At 57.2% G+C, this 16,531-nt stretch overlaps 3 protein-coding genes across 3 annotated transcripts; 1 reads left to right on the forward strand and 2 right to left on the reverse strand.

Annotated features, from left to right (window-relative positions):
- Positions 1-4,895: 4,895 nt before the first annotated feature.
- On the reverse strand, positions 4,896-9,157 carry LOC309414745 (uncharacterized protein C19orf47 homolog; the record flags this gene model as incomplete). The annotated part of the gene is made up of 8 exons (XM_082012116.1): positions 4,896-5,390; positions 5,989-6,059; positions 6,422-6,568; positions 7,689-7,814; positions 8,038-8,119; positions 8,210-8,324; positions 8,619-8,706; positions 9,139-9,157. The coding sequence occupies 8 exons, from the start codon at positions 9,155-9,157 to the stop codon at positions 4,896-4,898; spliced, it is 1,143 nt and encodes a 380-aa protein (XP_081868242.1).
- Positions 9,158-10,773: 1,616 nt separating this feature from the next.
- PLD3 (phospholipase D family member 3) lies at positions 10,774-13,605 on the forward strand (the record flags this gene model as incomplete). The annotated part of the gene is made up of 11 exons (XM_082012030.1): positions 10,774-10,800; positions 11,107-11,157; positions 11,283-11,449; positions 11,547-11,730; positions 11,861-11,981; positions 12,059-12,186; positions 12,399-12,599; positions 12,687-12,826; positions 12,895-13,060; positions 13,136-13,235; positions 13,346-13,605. 11 exons carry the CDS (start codon positions 10,774-10,776, stop codon positions 13,570-13,572), a joined length of 1,512 nt encoding a protein of 503 aa, XP_081868156.1. The 3' UTR covers positions 13,573-13,605.
- A 450-nt stretch (positions 13,606-14,055) lies between these two features.
- On the reverse strand, positions 14,056-15,962 carry HIPK4 (homeodomain interacting protein kinase 4; the record flags this gene model as incomplete). Its single annotated transcript, XM_082012103.1, has 2 exons — positions 14,056-14,193; positions 14,511-15,962. The coding sequence occupies 2 exons, from the start codon at positions 15,960-15,962 to the stop codon at positions 14,056-14,058; spliced, it is 1,590 nt and encodes a 529-aa protein (XP_081868229.1).
- Between the last annotated feature and the right edge of the window lie 569 nt (positions 15,963-16,531).

Consider the following 16,531-nt stretch of genomic DNA (forward strand, 5'->3'; position numbering starts at 1 on the left):
AAGAGATGCTCAAAGCAAGTTGTCAAAGCTTCTGACACTCTCCTTTCCTCTCCCTCGAGAGGAGGCAACTGGTTTCCACATGAAGCCACCCCCACGTGCCAATTAAAAACTCCTTTGCTGCACCAGTTTCTCAAAAAAAGGAACCCCCCCCAAAATTAAAAATCAGCGTGGTAGCCTTGCAAACCTGGAGATGCCGGGATGGAGCAGGTTTGTCGGCATCGTCCCTTTACCTGGCTGCCGTGCGATGAGGGATTAAAAAGCCTCGGGAGGGTTGGACAAGCTTGCAGGGGGGCATGGTCCCTTGCAAAACAAACAGCTAGAGAAAAATTAATCGGAGTCACCTGACAGGATTAACTCCCCAGGCTCCGAAATCCCGCTGCGCAAAGCGATGGGAGGTGACGGGACAAAGGGACATACCACGTCCCTGTGGTGGCTGGAGATTGTCCCCCACGACAGTCACCTTGGGCTTGCTGCTCCCCCCATCCGCTGGCTTTAATCAGGGTAAAATAAAACCCAAGCCCGCAAACTTATGGGTGGGTGCAAGGGTTTGGGTTTTTCTGGCTGCATCCAAAGCAAGGCAAGAGCCAGAGCAGCCCAAGACGAATTCCTCGGACATCGTGTTATGCCGATGGAGCTCCCACTCCCCTGCAATCCCTCCGGATCAATCCCAGTGCCTGCCTAACTCCCAAACTCCAGCCTAGTTTTAAAACCTTCAATCTCACCTTTAAAGCTCTCTCTGCTGCAGGGACAAGGGGGTTTCCAAAGGGAAGCACAGTGGGTGGGAGGGAAAGAATTTCTCTTCCTCGCTCCTGTAAATTTGCCTGTGCCTTCCTGATGGGAAACCATCCCCCCTGCAAGCATCCCAGGATGCTCCTGCAATCCCAGATGGGGAGGAGGATTTTGGGGACTCTGCTTCGCCCCGAGACTCCCCCGCTCACCCAGCAGTGGACAAGGACTTGGGGTAGGCTGCTAGGCAGATCTGGCAGACCAAATACAGGTAGGACCTGGCAGTGCACAGAGCTAACATTTCTCCTGCTGCTGAAGGGTCGATCTCCAGATGGATCCAATCCTAGCCCGACTCCGGCAAAGAGCTTGTTGATAGTAATTAAAAAGGAAATAAAAACCTTGCTGCGCAATGGGCTCTAATTGATTTTGGAGCTGGCCTGGAGAGGCTAAGCCTGCCACAAGTATCCCACGAGGTATCCGGACCATGGATGCAAATGAGATCACAAGAGGCTTTAATAAAAAAACCCTCCTAAATTATGAAAAACAGTCCCTAAACAAGCTGTTTGACGGGGATGGAGGTTGCAGTGTTTTGGGATTGGGTCATCCTGTGGCCAAGTGTCACCAGAGCAGAGAGGATCCAGCGAATTTGTGGCATCAGAGCGCGGTAAAACACAGTCAGGATGCTACGAGCCTTCAAACCCAGCAGCTGAGCAAAGATGTTTTCAGCGAAGTCTGGGCATCGCCTGTTTGCATCCAGGGCTTGTTTCTATGCTGCGCAAATTACCCTGTCTGCAATTAAAAGCCTTCAGTTGGTTGTACCTAACCTTTGATTATATTTTTGTGCAAAGTATGGGATGGCGAGGCTCTTGAACCCAGAGCCTGCAGACTTCTCCGAGCTGACACCGAGTCATCCTTCAACAGCAATACCAAAAAAAAAAAAAAAAGGTATTGGTTTAAAAAAAAACAAACCAACCCAAACCATCACTTTTTGTGTGTGCTTAAGGATAATTATGACAGTGGGAGAACTGTGATTCAGGAACTGCCAGCAGCTTGAAGCTTCAAACACCGTCATGGTCCCCTCCTTGTTCCTGCAGGCACCAGTGGACTTTTAACATGATCCTGACAGCTAATGAGTAGTGGGAATGAGCAGCAGTCATTACACACATTCTCTGAGCCCTGCTCATTATGGTTATTTCCAATGATGGATGGGGATTATATCCGCCACCGAGGGATCCTGACAGCCCCACAGTCACCGTGAGAGCGGTTTCAGGCACGCACCGTAAAGTGGCAATAAAAAACCACCAAAAGCGCCCCATTTCAGGCGCATTTAAACCAGCTGTGAAGCGGTGTTGTAGCAGATTTGCATCTCGAAGTGTGGCAGCGTGCATCCTGTCCCCGAGACAAGCAGTGAGGAGCTTTCAGAGAAGTTTTGAAAGGTTTCAGTGTGGAAAGCCACGGAACAGCACAGCCCAAGCCCCCTTCTCCAGAGGAGTGTGTGGGGGTGCTGGGTACCATCCCCCCCAGCTGCGGAGGCAGGCAGGGGGCTGCAGTTGTTACTTATGTGGGGTCAAAGCCCTCAGCTGGGCTTGCTCAGGGGGTTGCTGGGGAGGGGGATGGGTCCTCCAGTGCTGCTGCTCCCCACCCAGCAGGGATGCCTCAGTCTGCAGAGAGCCTCCAAACCTTGTTCTGCATTGGCAGAACAACCTCCAGGTGAGAGACAACCCCCAAACCCGAGAGGCCGACAAGGAGCCTCCCCACCTCAGTCCCCTGGGACAGGGCCCTCCAAGCCTGCCAGCCCCACCCCCCCCGCCCCAGCTTGCTAGGGCCCTAGGAGAGCCCCTCCAGCCTGCCAGGGCTCCCCAGATCAAACCCCTAGGATTACCCCCCCCCCCCGCCTGCTTGAGCCCCCCCACCTCACCTCTTGGGCCAGCCCCCCCAAAAGACTGCCAGCCCTCCACCCAAGCCTGCCAAGGCCCTAAGACAGACCCCCCCCCATGTCATCCCCCCTGGATAAACCACCCCCCAAGCCCTCCTGACCCCCCCAGGCCTGCCAGGGCCCCTCTAAGCCTATCAGTCAGACCCATCTCAGGCCCCTAGGACAGGCCCCCCAGCCTGCACGGACGCCCCCAGTCCAGTCACTCCTAGGACAGAGCCGCCCCCCCGCCCAAGCTCAGCTCAGTTCAGCCCAGTCCAGTCCCTGCAGGACACTGCAGTCCGTCCCTGTCCCCCCCGGCGGCGGGTGGTTCGCTCCCTGCCCCGCGCCGGGCGGGCGCATAACAGCCCCATGGGGGGGTGCGCTCCCCCCCCCCGTAGGTGGTGCGGTCCCCGCGGAGACCCTCAGGAGACGGGCGGGTCCATTCGGCGGCGCAAAGGGGGGGCGGTGCCACGCACCCCTAGCGGAGAAGGTGCGGGTGGTGCGTTCCGCGCGGCGCCCAGCGGGGGGCGGGCGAGCCCATTGCGCGGCGCAGGGTGAGGGGGGAAGCAGGGCCGGCGCCTCACCTGTCATGGACGCCGCAGGCCCAGCCGGCTGCCGTCGTTCATCCCGGTAGCGGTGAGGCTCTCCCCCCCCCCTCCCGCCCCGTTCCGCTTTATCAGCCTCGACGGCGCCCGCGCTCCCGGATACCCCGCCCGCTCCGGGCCCACGCACGCAGGAAGCGGAGACGTACGGGGAGGAGGTGGAGGGGGGGTCGAGGGGGGGACGGAGAGGGAAGGACCCCGCTCGCCTGCCCGGGGCCGCACTGCGCAGGCGCTGCGCCGCCGCCTCCGACTGCGCATGCGGCGAAGAGGCATCGCGCCTGCGCGGAGGGGCGAGAAATGGGCGGGGCGCGCCCGCCTCCCAACGCGCATGCGCCTCTGGCTCGGCGGCGTCCCCCCAGCCTGCGGGGGGGCAGCGGGACCTCCCAGTGCCGCTCTCATTTGCATAAATTCACACCCTGACCACCCACGCGTGACCGAGGAGGACGAGGAGCAAGTGGGTGATGCTTGCTTGAGACCCAGAAGGCACGGGCACCCCCACCCATTGGTGCATTGAGCAGCTCCAGTCTCAGCACGCTGGGGTGGTTTTGGGGGGGTCCCAGACACAGGTTGGGGGGCTCAACTGACACCAAACAGAGCCATTTCCACACTTTATTGCAAAAAGCTCCCTGGTGGGCAATGTAGAAAGCCAAAAATTGGGAAAAACCACTCATTTTCACACACCAAACGCCCAAAGCGCAAAGAAAACCTCCGAAAATAGGGTAAAACAAAGACATTAGTGGTTTTTCTTATTAAAAAAGATTCACTGTTATGGCCCTGACTTACCCTGCAGCTGCCTCCACCCCCGTTGACTTTATTTTGTGGAGAAAAAATGTCTTTTCAGGGTTTCCAGCAATGCCAGACAGGTGCAGGGTGAAGACATCCCAGGTGATGTCATCAAAAATAAATCTGGGGGGAAATAAATAATTTTGGTAAAATGCCATAGCGGCCATTTTAGGTTTTGTGGCAGGATGAGCTCGAGCCTAAAACCATGAGCAGCAGATTGAAGGTGTTGCTTACATTAAGGCAATTTTGGGATTTTTTTGAGCCCCCGAGGAATTTCTTTGAAGCTTTTAGTTTTTTATTTTTGGAGGTTGCTCTGAAATCCTTAAAAATTAAGAATCCCTGCAGCAAGCCACCACTCCGTAATGATTATTTATGGAGTAGTTTTGATGCAAATTCCTAAATACAGGAAAAAAAACAGAAATAGGGAATACCCCACCCTCTGTATGGAGTTCTCCAGGTCTGAATTCCTAAATACAGGGAAGATCCTGCAGAGGAGGGAAAAATATGGGAGAAAATAAACAGGTTTTGGTGCCAGTAGGAGATGGAGAGCAACGATCTGTCCCTGCACCTGCTGGCTTTGCAGGCAGGGGCAGGCAGGGATGTGCAGCAGGCAGGAAATCTGTTGGAAGGGCTTTTCCCCTTTTCCCTCTGCTGTTTTCCCACGGGATTAGTGTTTCCCTGTGGGATTGTGTCTCCCCATGGGATTAGCGCTTTTTCCCCCATGTTAGCAAGGAGGAAGGTAAGATGAGACTTTGCCATTCTTGGGGATGAATAAATGGGCTGGAGGACAGCAGGCGACTGTCAGGAGGGGATGGGACAAGCGAAAAACCATTGGGACGACTCATCCGGTGTGGGAAGAAGCTGTGGGATCAATCCGGTTTCTTCCCCAGCCGTTTAAAGACACTAATGGTGCCGGCATTGTCCATCTGAGCGCTGGGGGTCTCGCTGGTGCTGCTCACCTTCCCGCATCCCCAGGTCCTTTTGATCGTCACCCGAAATTCAGGTTCACTTTTATCCTTCGTGCTGGTGACGTCGCCGTCCTGGGCTTCGACCGGCACCGCAGCAATACCGATGACACCAATTTTGGATGCCACAGGTTGCGGTTTCACCCCCATACGGATAGCAGTGGTGTTCCTGTGACTAAGCCGCTGGATGGCGGCGGTGACGGTGACTGGTTTGGCTTCCGAACTGGTGGCTTTTGCCTTGATGGTCCCTCCCGGTTCAGTGCTTTCCTTACGGGGAGGTTTGGCAAGTTTTTTTAGGACACCGGCATACTGGAGGACAGAGCAGTCATCGTCGCTGTCAGTGGCTTTGTCCCCATCGGTCCCCAAGGCATCACCTAGTCTGCTGAAGACCCCTGTGGGCTGGGGGACATGGGGGGAGAGCCTGTCAGCACCCGCACCCCCACTTCAGGTGCTCAATTTACCCTGCCCTTCCCCTTCGCCCCCTGAATTCTGCCACTGTGACAGAGGCAAGATGGACGCTGACCTCACCCGCGCAGCGTTTTCAGATGTAATGATGCAAAACGCTGCCTCCAGCAATTAAATAACAGGTCTATAAATCACACATAAAATCACATTCCCTCTTATTTTCTTGAGTGGCTGAGTCTGCAACTTGGCTTACACCCCAAGACTTCCATGCTGAGGTTTTTGCCTCCATAGGAGAGAAAAAACCTCCTGTATCCCCCATTAAAGGGGTCAACATAGAACCGCAGATGGGGATCACCCATGGACTGGGTATCTGCTTGCCTCTGGTGGTTCCCTCCTGCTTTTCTCCGGTATTTCCCCACCATTTTCCAGTTATTTGAAGGTTCCTTCAGCCCCTCCGCAATGAGTGGGTGGCTGCAAATCCCAAAATAATTTCTGGGGAGAGGTCCCTCATTTCGGGATCTTGGTGGGTTTGGCACAGCTGCTGAATGTGACAGCTAAATGGAGCTGCAGCTGAAAACCCGCATCCTCTCACCTTCCCTCCTGTGGTCGTGTCTGCTTTTGCCTCAGCTCCCAGCCTATTGAAGACGGACGTTCTCTGCAGACCTGCAGTTTTCAAGAAAACGTGGGGTTTTTTGAGGTCTCCCCGGAAAAATGAAGCTATGCTGGGTCAGTGCCAAGGGCTTGTAGCCTTTCAACCCCATCCTACCATCAGGGCACCCAGCCAAATAAAATCCACCTGATAAAGGTGTGTGAACAGCCACCTGCCCCTCCTTCCTGAGGCTTAAATGGATGTGAGCAAAACCTTTACAGCTCGCTGTGAGTTAATATATCCTTGGAATAAAACAACTTCTACCCAAGAGCTCTCTAGACATGAAAATCTTCATGGGATTTCTAACAACAGGCTAAATTGGGACTAAAGTGGGCTTCTGGAAGAAGAAATGAAGATCAAAACCCCTCACTGGTACCTTTGGCTGCTTGCTGCTCCAGGATTTTCTTTGTCCTTGGCGTGGTGCCCTTGGGCATGTTGATGATGTACTTCCCTTCCATTTCTGCCGTCACCCGTCGGCGTTTAACCGGGACCGTTGGATTTTCATCTGCCGCGTCACACAAACCTGGTGGGATGAAGGAAAAGCAAATTGAGAGCTCACTGCAAGAAGCCTTAGGGGGTGGAAGGGTTTTATGAGAACGGGGGCACAATCCCAGGCTCGAGCGAGCTCTGCGACTGCCTGCTTTGGCACCAACAGATGGCTCCTGCAGTGCTGGGGCTCTGCAAACACCCTGCCCCCCTGTCTCTAGCTACTCCCAACCACAAAATCACAGAATCATTTGGGCTGGAAGTGACCTTAAAGACCATCAACCCTCTGCCGTGGGCAGGGAAATCTCTCACTAGACCAGGTTGCTCCCAGCCCCGTCCAACCTGGCCTTGAACAGTCCCAGGGCGGAGGCACCCACATCTTCTCTGGGCAGCCTGTTCCCATGTCCCACAAGTCAAGAATTTCTAATGGACATCTCCCCTCTTCTAGTTTAACATTGTTGTCCCTCACCCTGTCTCTGCACCCTCTGATAAAGAGCCCCCCCACCTTTCCTGTAGTCCCCTGCAAGCACTGCCCCTGCCTTCTGCTTTAAGGTCTCCCTGGAGCCTTCTCCTCTCGATGAACCACTCCAATTCTCTCAGCCTGTAAGGGAGGTGCTCCAGCCCGCCCCCCCGATCTCCATTGTGGCCTCCTCTGGACCTGCTCGTGCAGGACCTTGCACTTGGTCTTGTTGAACTTCACGAGGTTGGCACAGCCCCCCATCTCCAGCCTGTCACCGTTCCTCTGGATGGATCCCTTCCCTCTGGAGCATCAACCTCCCCCCGCCCTCAGCTTGGGGTCACCCCCAAACCGTCTGTGGGTGCACTTGATCTCACTGTCCGTGTCCCCGACAAAGATGTTAAATCATACTGGTCCCAGTACGGACCCCCTGAAGGACCCTGCTCATCACTGGTCTTCACCCAGACACTGAGCCAGATTGCAACCATCTGTCCAATTCCTTAGCCACCAAGGGCTCCACCCCTCAAATCCATGTCTCTCCGTTTCAGAGACAAGGATGTTGTGTGATTAGCTCAAAAAAATCTGTAGCTATATCCAAAGCGGCTGTTAAAATTCAACTGAGGGAGGGTGTTTAATGGGAAACAGAAAGGAGAAAGCAACTTTTGGCATTATTTCTGCCAGGATCCATCGCCCTCCCTACCTGCCTTTGTGGCGGCCAGTTTGTTGGAGACGGTGATGGAGATTTTGGAGGCGTGAGGCCGTTGTCGGAGTGGGGTGGTGGGAGGTGAGTCTCTGCTCAAGCTGTTGGTGATCATCCGGCTGGCGGCTGGAAGGGGAGGACGGCGCAGTGAGGGAGAGGTTTTAAACCCCGAGGGGCTTTGGCAAGTGCAACAAGTGTCCGTCTTGTCGGCTAAATTAAAGACCAGTCCTTCCCCGGGATCATGGGGAAGGCAGCCATCATTTGAGCCCTTCACTTTCAAGATAATTAATGAACCTCATTAATCAGGTGAGAGGATTTACTCTCCTAGAAACCTCCCGCCCGCGCTCACCGCTGTTGGCGTTGCGACGCAGTTCGGCTTGAACGTTGGGGGAGCCAGGGCAGAGCGATTCGGTGGCTGCCTTGCACATCTCCTGAAGGAAAAAGCCACAGAGGAAGGTTTTTCCCTCAGACTCTTCGGAGACAAATGAGGCTTTACCCATGCCGGTAAGCCTTTACCGTACCTGCCTGTACACGATTTTGGCATGTTTGAGGATGGCGATGATGTCTCCCACCACTGTGATACCCAGCTCATTCATGATCTCCTTGTTCAGATCCATCAACATGTTCTTCTGGATCCTGTGGTGAGGAAAGACTGAGCTTAAAGAGGTCTCCCCTCATTACAAGCTCTGATTAATTAAGCCTTGAGCGAGGTGCACCATGACAACCCCAACCTGGGTTTGGACACCACCGCCCTCACAGAAACAGTACCAATAATGAAAAAAAAAGTTCACCACAGATAAATAGCTAATGTAACTAATTAAGAGTGGGATAATCGGTTAACTCCTTCCTTCCCCTTCACCAAGGGTATCTTTTGGTGCTATTTTCCCTCTGTGATGCAATGAAAAGGTGCCGCCTCATTGCTGACCTCACCTGTTATCCACAAACATAACAGCATAGTTGACAGCAGGGCCTGGAGGGATCCCGGCTTCCTTGAAAAACTGGATCCATTCAGATGTTGCTAAAAAAAAGCCACAGAAAAGGAAAAACTAAGTGTATATGGAAAAAGGGGTGGGGCGGTCGCCTGGATTTCAGCAGGCGCCGACCAAGAGGCTCATTCCGGGCATTCGCAGCTGTCGTCTTGCGATTAACGGGATCATGGTGCTGAGACTAGAGCTGCTCATTGCACCCATGGGTGGGGGGTGCCCACACCTTGTGGGCATCAAGCAAGCATCACCCCCTTGCTCCTTGCCCTCCTCGTTCACACGTGGGTGGTCAGAGTGTGAATTTATGCTCCCGGGATGGCAGCGGGGCTGGGGATGTGGGGCGTGTGGTCTCCGGGATGAAAATACACAATTTAAGAGCGATTTAGAGCAATTTAACGGCAATTGTGGGTGGTGGAGGGGAGAGCGGGGCAGTGTGGCGCGCTCGTGGGGTGGGAAGTGCCCCTTACCCATCGTGACGGACACCATGGTGGAGAAGCTGGACGTGGGCACAGGGCTAGGCAGCAGCGCCGGGAGCAGCCTGCCGGGTGAGAGCGGCCGCCTGGCCCCTCTGACGGCTGGCACGGGGTGGCTGCTGCCCCCCTGCCCCCTCCTCCTGCCCCACACACCCTCCCTGCCCCCACTCCCTCCTGCCCCATACCCCCTCCCCGTCCTTCCTGCCGCCTCCTCCTGCCCCGCACCCCCTTCTCTTCCCTCCTGCCCCCCCGTCCCCTCCGCCTGCCCCGCACCCCCTCCCCTTCCCTCCTGCCCCCCTCCGCCTGCCCCGCACCCCCTCCCCTTCCCTCCTGCCCCCCCCCGCCTGCCCCGCACACCCTCCCCTTCCCGCCTGCCCCGCACGCCCACCCTGCCCCGTCCTCCTGCCCCACATCCCCTCCCCCTCCCCTTCTCTCCTGCCCCCTCCTCCTGCCCCATAGACCCTCCCTGCCCCGCCCCGCCCCCAACCTCTCCGCTCCCGCCGCGCCCCATCCCGCCGCCGCCGCCGGGCAGGGCCCCAGCGGAAATACCGGTCACGGAGCGCCGGAAGTGACCTCGCCGGCCGGCCCCGCGCTCCGCCAGTCGCGCGCGCTGGGGCGGGGGCCGCTCTAGGCAGCGGCGGCACGGCGTGGGGGAAAAGGGAGGGGCGGCCATAGAGCGCTGGAGGACTGAGGGCGCCCCCACGCGGACGGCTCCGGCAACAGCTCCCCCCGCGGACGCCGCCGTCTCCGGTACGGGGGGGACCGGGGAGGGCGGGGGGCACCGGTCACCCCCGGGAGCCGCAACCTTGAGTGGGTTCCTGGCCCCGAGCCCGGCCCTGGCCCTAGACCCGGCCCCAAATATAACCCTGGTACTAAACCCGGTCCTAAGTACGTCCCTCGCTATTTAACTTGGCCCTAAATATGTCCCTGGCCCTAACCTCGGCCTTAAGCCGAGCCCTGGCCCTAAACCCGGCCCTGAACCATAGACTAGTTTGAGTGGGAAGGGACCTTTAAAGGTCATCCAGTCCAACCCCCGAGATAAATATACAAATATGTCCCTGGCCCTAAACGACCCCTAAACATCACCCTGGCCCTAAGTCCGTCCCTACGCACCATCTTAAACCGGCAACACAGTCCTGCCCCCCCCCTCAATTCAGCTGAACCAAGGGGGTGGCACCAGGCCGAGCGTAACCCTCCACAGAACTTACCCCCCCCCAGCCCTAACCCCTTCCCAAGCACAGGGCAGGGTCTGGGGGGGGCTGATCCCTGGGGCCGAGCACCCCCTTTTTGTGGGGTCCCTGAGGCACAGGGGAGGGTCCCCAGCGTGGTGGGAGGTGTTTGCGCCCCAAAATTGGGGTGCCCCACCCGGTTCCCAGTGGGGGATCAGCCCAAATGGGGGCGGGGGTGGGGAGGACCGGGCACTTCCCCTCCCCGCCCCCAAAGGGTCAGAGCGCGTGAGCATCCCGATCCTGTGAGTCAGCTGGGAAAGCCTCTGCCCCGCACGTTTTTTTGGGGTCTCTCCCCTTATCCGTACCCCAGAAATACCAGCTGTGCCGCACCCTGGGGTGTCTTGCTTGTCCAGGCACGTCAAGAGAAATCCAGTTCATTTTGTTCCAGCGTCACGCCGGGATGAAGCCCGATGGCACCTACAAGCAGGTATGTGGCCTACAACCCCAAACTGGGGCACCCCTTAGCTCCCTGCCCCATCCTGGAACCCTAAAATCACAAATTGGGGTGCCCCATAGGCCCCTGCCCTGCCCCAGCACCTCACAACCCCAACCTGGGGCACCCCATGCCCCCTATTTCACCCAGAACCCTGCACCCTGTGGGGATGCCCAGCAATATGGGGGGGGACACTTTTCCCTGGGGACCTTGGGCATTTTGGGGTGGGTTTTACCCCCAAAGCAGCCCTCACCCTGGTTCAGGGTCCCCCCCACTGGGATTCTCTGCCTCCTATCACAGCTGGACCCACTGGAGGACCGAGGGGCGCAGCCCACCCGCTTCCCACTGAAGGTAAGTCTCCTCGGTCTATGGGGGTCAGCTTTGGTGCTAGCTGGGTCCAGTGCCATCCCTTGCTGGATCCCACCAATGTTGGGGTAGTTTTAAACCACATAATTTAATTTATTCCTTAATTTTGGGGCGCTGACGCACCCTGCCCATCCCAGTGCTCCTGTGGCACGTTGCTCTCCGCTGTCCTCCTCACCCTCTTCATCCTCATCTTCCTCCTCTTCTTCAATCTCTGGCTGAGCTCAGCCTTCCGTGGCGATGCCAGCGGTGACGCCGGATCCTGCGGTGACACGTGCCGGTAAGATGAGCTTATGGGGGGTGACGCTCCCCCAAGACCCTTGGCATCCTGGCGCTACAATCTCACCGGTGCCGGCGCTGACAAATTTCCACCTTAGAATTGTCCTGGTGGAGAGCATCCCAGAGGGAATGACCTTCAGTGACAGTTCTGTGTTGAATCCATCCACCTTCTCCACGTGGATGAACCTCTTGGGGACTGTCACCCACAGCCTGGACATTGCCTCCTTCTACTGGACCATGACCAACGAGGACACACGGACACACGAACCCTCTGCTGCCCAGGTCTGCACCGGCACACGTGGCACAGCTGCAATTCTGGCACTTGAGCCTGGTGCCGGCTGCCATTTTCTCACCTTCCCATAATTTTTAATAATTTCTGCTTTTTTTGGCCTCAATCCGTGTGCTGATTCAGGGTGAACAAATCCTGGAGGAACTCCTCCAATTATCCCCGCGTGGCATCACCGTCCGAATTGCCGTCAGCCACCCGTCGTCAAAATCGCCCCTGAATGATCTCCAAGCACTGGAGCAGAGCGGTGAGTGATGGAAAAACCCCCAAATTGGGGTTTTTGGGGCATTTTGAGTGGGAGACATCCAACTCATGGTCACGCAGGTGCTGTGGTGCGCACCGTTGATATGCCACGGCTCACTGGTGGCGTGTTGCACACCAAGTTTTGGCTTGTTGATGGCACCCACCTCTACGTTGGGAGTGCCAACATGGACTGGAGGTCTTTGACTCAGGTGAGGAGCGTGGCAGCACCTTCATACCACCAGATGGTGCCAAACCTGTGCCAAACGGTGCCAGGGCTATCCCAAAACCAACCCCCCATCACCATCCCTGTCACTATCCCAATCAAGGGATGCTCAATGCCATAAGATGGGACTTGGGGCATTGGAGAGGGATGACAGGACTGCCTGGTGATGTGACAGTGCCACTGTGCTGCTCGCCACAGGTGAAGGAGCTCGGCGCTGCCATCTACAACTGCAGTTGCTTGGCCAAAGATTTAGGCAAAATTTTTGAAGCTTACTGGTCTCTTGGCGTTCCCGGTGCTTCCATCCCAGTACCCTGGCCAGCAAATTATTCCACCACCTTCAATATGGAGACGCCACTGGAGTTGAAGCTCAATGACACCGATGCCGCTGTCTACTTCTCGGTATGTCCCTGATCCACTGCGGCTGGTTTTCCTGGTGCTGAGGGTCGGCTGTGCTGGTGCTTGATCCATCTCTGATGATTCTGGCAGAGCTCCCCACCGGCTTTCTGTGCCGCTGGTCGGACTCAGGATCTCAGCGCCCTCCTCAATGTCATTGATGCCGCCGAGGACTTCGTGGACATCGCGGTGATGAGCTACCTACCCACCACCGAATTCTCCCACCCCCAAAGGTTCGTATGGTCCTATAACAACCCTGGCTTGCTGGCACCAGTGATGCCTAACAGCTTTCCCTTCCCAGATTTTGGCCAGCGATCGATAACCGGCTGCGGAAAGCCGTCTTTGAACGCCGGGTCGAGGTTCGATTGTTGGTGGGTTGTTGGCGGCACAGCAAAGTGACGATGTTCCCCTTCCTCAAATCCCTCGCCGCCGTCGCTGATAATCGGACCCGCTACAGCGTGGAGGTGGTGGGTATCGCAGTGTGACTGCAGCGTGCTGGCGGGAGATCTTTCAATGGGTGAACGTTTCCTCGCTTCCCGCAGCGGCTTTTCATGGTGCCGGCAAGTGCAGCGCAAGCCCAGATCCCCTACGCCCGGGTGAACCACAACAAGTACATGGTGACGGAGAAGGCAGCCTATATTGGTGAGTGTGGTGCAAGCGGCGGTGCCAGCATGTGAGTCACCGTCAGCTGCTGCTGACGATGGCTTGGGGGTGTTTTTTGGGGTGTGTTCCCCCCCCACCAAATCTTGCAGGGACATCCAACTGGTCTGGTGACTACTTCGTGCGGACGGCGGGATCGGCACTGGTGGTGAACCAGACGGTGAGCCGAACTGGTGCCAGCACCACCACTGGCACTGCTGCCAGCACCAGCACAATCCGGGAGCAGCTGCAGGCAGTTTTTGAGCGGGATTGGAGCTCCCAGTACAGCGCTGACATCGGCGATGCCGAGCGGTGGGAGAGCTTCTGCGGCTCCCATTAGGTGCTGGGGAACGGACCACCAGTGAACCAGAGGTTCTGGCAGTGCCGAATCTGGCCGCCCTGCTCCAATTTGGGGAAAAAAACAGAAAAAAAAGCAATTTTCTGGACTTTGCATTGCTGTTATTGGTGGGGGGGCAGGTGTCCTCTGTACTGCAGTGATGGGAGAGCACCGGACCTTTGCCAAATACTGTGCCAGCACTGAAAGGGAAGCTGGGACGCCCCTTGAGTCTTGGCACTGCCAAACCCATCACAGCAAAGAGTCAGGTCAAGTGCTTGGCCATTGGCAAACCATTTATTGGGGGATCCTTGCAAGAACCAGTGCCGGTAGCATCCGGCACAACACATCTTGGTGCATCCCTGGCTACATTCTTGTCTACCAGCGTGGAGCCGGGTTTTGCTGGTCAGGGTGACCGAAGGTGAGGAAGAGGAGGGTCTTTGGTGAGCTCTTGGCTGCCAGGGTGTTTGCCAGGGTTGCCGTGGCGGCTCAGCGGTGCTGTGGATGTTGCCGGCTCTGTGCCGGGAGGAGCATGCCAGGTATAGCAGGGAGGTCCCAACCTGGTCCCCAGAGCCCATCCTCAGGGATGGGTTGTGGCTTGGGGTCACGCTGCGTCACCGGAGCTCGCTGCGGTGGGGAGAAGCATAGGGAGGGGGTGAATGGCACCCATGGGTGGAGTCCCCATCCCTTTGTGGTGGCCTGGCACACCCAGGGACCCTGAGCATCCATGATGTGGGGCACCAGGGACACTAAGCATCCAGGGACCCTAAGCACCCGTGATGGGGGCACCAGGGACCTCGAGCATCCAGGGATCCAAAGCACCTGGAGGACACAAAGCACCCAAGGGACCCCAAGCACACAGCGCCCCAGAGCATTCATGCCCAGGAGCACCCACACCCAGGAACCCCCAGTCCCTGCATGAGCCCCCAACCCTGTGGCCATACCTTGGCATGGGGCAAGGTGTACGGTCTTCCAGGCAGGTCCTGCTCTGTGATCCCACCAAAGACCATGCCGCCATTGTGGTGGCCGCGCTGCTCCCATCTGCTGGGGGACCCCAGCACGATCAAGTTACCGGCAGTGGGCTCTGTCTTGGGACGCTGGTGATGCTGGCGGTGCCGGGTGTCATAGTGGGTGGGGATGGGGGCTTGGCAGATGCCCTGCTGGCTTTTGTCACCAGTGTCCCCAACCGGCTCAGCCAGGCTGAGCCCATCCATCTGGGTGATGGCCTTCTGGATGCTGCACTGGCCGGTGGGGATGAAGGCACCTTCCTCCATGCCAGGGAAGATCTTGACTGTGCCAACATCCTTATGGGATGCCCTCAGGTCCTCTTGGCAGAGCTGGTAGTACTGGGTGGCTTCAAAGCTGGACTTCACCTGCTGCAAGGAGATGAAGGGATGCTTCAGAGCGGCACTGGGCACAATCCTTTCGTGCGAATCCCAGGTGAGCATCCTCTTGACCAGCTCCACCATCCCGTGCAGGTCACAGCGCTCAGCTAGTGCCTCCTGGCTGGGATAAGACACTGGGTGGATGTTCACCGCTGCCAACTGATCCAGCGAGGAGAAGACATACTTCCTCCTCTCTGTTGGCTTTGCCATCTCTTCGCCTGGTGGTTTGAGCTGCCAGGAACTGGTGGGACGTGGCACCCATTGGAAGAAGGACCGTGTCTTCCGGGCAGCGCAGAGCAACTCACCCCGTGGTAGCCCCAAGGTGGAGCAGATGTAGCGGACCTGGTCATACTCGTTGATGCCGGGGTAGAGTGGCCAACCTAAGTGAAGCTCGGCTACCACGCAACCCAAAGACCAGATGTCCACCTTCTCGCAGAAGGGCAACCCCAACAAGATCTCTGGTGCCCGGTAGAAGCGGGATTGGATGTAGGGTTCCTTGACATGGCGGACCTCGGTGAAGATGCTGGCCGAGCCAAAGTCGATGAGCTTGACGCGGAAAGGATAGCGCGCATGGTCCACCAGCATGATGTTCTCTGGCTTGAGGTCAGCGTGGATGATGGAGAGCTCCTTCAGCTTGACCAATGCCGCCAGCACCTGTGCTGTGATTGTACGGATGTGCCGGACGGGCAATGGCAAGAAGTTGTTCTGCTTTTGGAAGTGAAAGAGGTTTTGCTCCAGCAGCTCGAAGACCAGGTAGGTACAGGCACCATCACTGAAGGACTCGAGGAAACGGACGACATGCGACTCCTCTGTGTCCACCTCCCGCAAGGCCTGCAGCAGCCTCAGCTCATTCTTTGCCACCCGGCCATGGTGGCCTTCGTTCTTCAGGATCTTGATGGCCACCATCTCCCCTGTGCTCCTCCGCCAGCCCTGGGTCACCTTCCCGAAGGTCCCCTTCCCCACCGTGGCCACCATGTCGTAGCGCTCGGCACCCACCACCAGTGTCCCCATGGTGGGTTGGCTCATCGCCAAGGGCTTGTGACCCCGCACTCAGCACCCAACTGGGTGCTTGGGACACCCCCAACCACCTCAACCTGGCCCCCAACAGCACTGCTGGTTCTGGCATTGCCGTGACGACACCTTCTGTTGCTGACGTTGTCCCCAGGAGCAACCGCTCCCCTGTGCTAGGGACTGCAGTCCGGGTGGAGTAACCTCCAAAAACCCAGTCCCGGTCCTCCAAAATCCATCCTAAACCCTCCAAAACCCAGCCCCAGCCCCCCCAAACCCATCCCTGATCCTCTGAAACCCATTCCCAGGCCCCCAAAACTCATCCCCGGCCGCACATAACCCAGCCCTCTGAAACCCATCCCTGGGCCCCTAAAACCCATGCCAGACACCCAAAATCCATTTCCAGCCCCAGAACCCATCCTCATCCCCCTAAAACCCATCCCCAGCCTCCCAAAACCCATCAGTGGTCCCCCAAACCCATGCCTCCCCCCCCAAACCCCTCCCCAGACTCCACAGACATGCTTAAGGGCTTTTTTGGGGGTTAACATTTATTCTGGCCAAGCCAAGAGCAA

This window comes from Phaethon aethereus (assembly GCF_964289735.1).
Source record: "Phaethon aethereus genome assembly, chromosome: 31".
NCBI classification, from domain to species: Eukaryota; Metazoa; Chordata; class Aves; order Phaethontiformes; family Phaethontidae; genus Phaethon; species Phaethon aethereus.